The following is a 597-nucleotide window of genomic DNA, read 5'->3' on the forward strand; positions in this document are numbered from 1 at the left end:
GGGTGGGGCGGCGCGGCGGGCCCCGGAGCCGAGGGGGTTAAACCAGGAGCCTCCCCTTACCTTCAAAAAGTTAAAAACGTCTGGAGCCTGCATCTCTTAAAGGGGCGGTGCTGGCTGCAAGGAGTCTTGGCACCGGCTGCGAGAAAGGCTGGTCAGGGGCGTGAGTTCCCCTCCACCAGCACCAAAACATTGCAAAAAAAGGCAGAGCGCCCCACACTTTAGATAAGGACAATTAGCCACCAGCGAGCCCCTGCAGACAGCGAGTTAATTAGGGGTTTCCTGCTCTCCGGCATGCCCTGTCCCAGCTCCTGCCCCCCCGGGCTCTTAGCCCTGATGGCACCTGGGCTGGCTCTCATGGCCACCTTCTCGCTGCCCTCCCAGGCCGGGGACAGGAGAGCGCTGCCGGTGGAGAAACCTCCAGGTGTGAAGGGAAGAACTCTCATTCTCCTTGATGTCAACACCAAGAGCCCTGTCAGGATAATCAGTGAGAATTTCCTCTCCCTGCAGCTGGACCCCTCCATCATTCATGATGGCTGGCTCGATTTCTTAAGGTAAGGCAGGAGCCCCCCGGCGCCCTCCCCACGCCGCCCGCGGGGC

At 61.0% G+C, this 597-nt stretch overlaps 1 protein-coding gene across 1 annotated transcript in view; it reads left to right on the forward strand.

The window, feature by feature from the left end:
- The first annotated feature begins 291 nt into the window (after positions 1–291).
- Positions 292–597, forward strand: part of LOC104288816 (Hermansky-Pudlak syndrome 1 protein homolog) — a 118,537-nt gene continuing 118,231 nt past the window's right edge. Inside the window, exon 1 of the mRNA XM_009887688.1 lies at positions 292–551. Coding sequence (XP_009885990.1) covers positions 292–551 — 260 coding nt within the window. The remainder of the gene's footprint in view (positions 552–597) is intronic.

Source organism: Charadrius vociferus, unplaced genomic scaffold, assembly GCF_000708025.1.
Source record: "Charadrius vociferus isolate BGI_N301 unplaced genomic scaffold, ASM70802v2 scaffold486, whole genome shotgun sequence".
NCBI lineage: Eukaryota > Metazoa > Chordata > Aves > Charadriiformes > Charadriidae > Charadrius > Charadrius vociferus.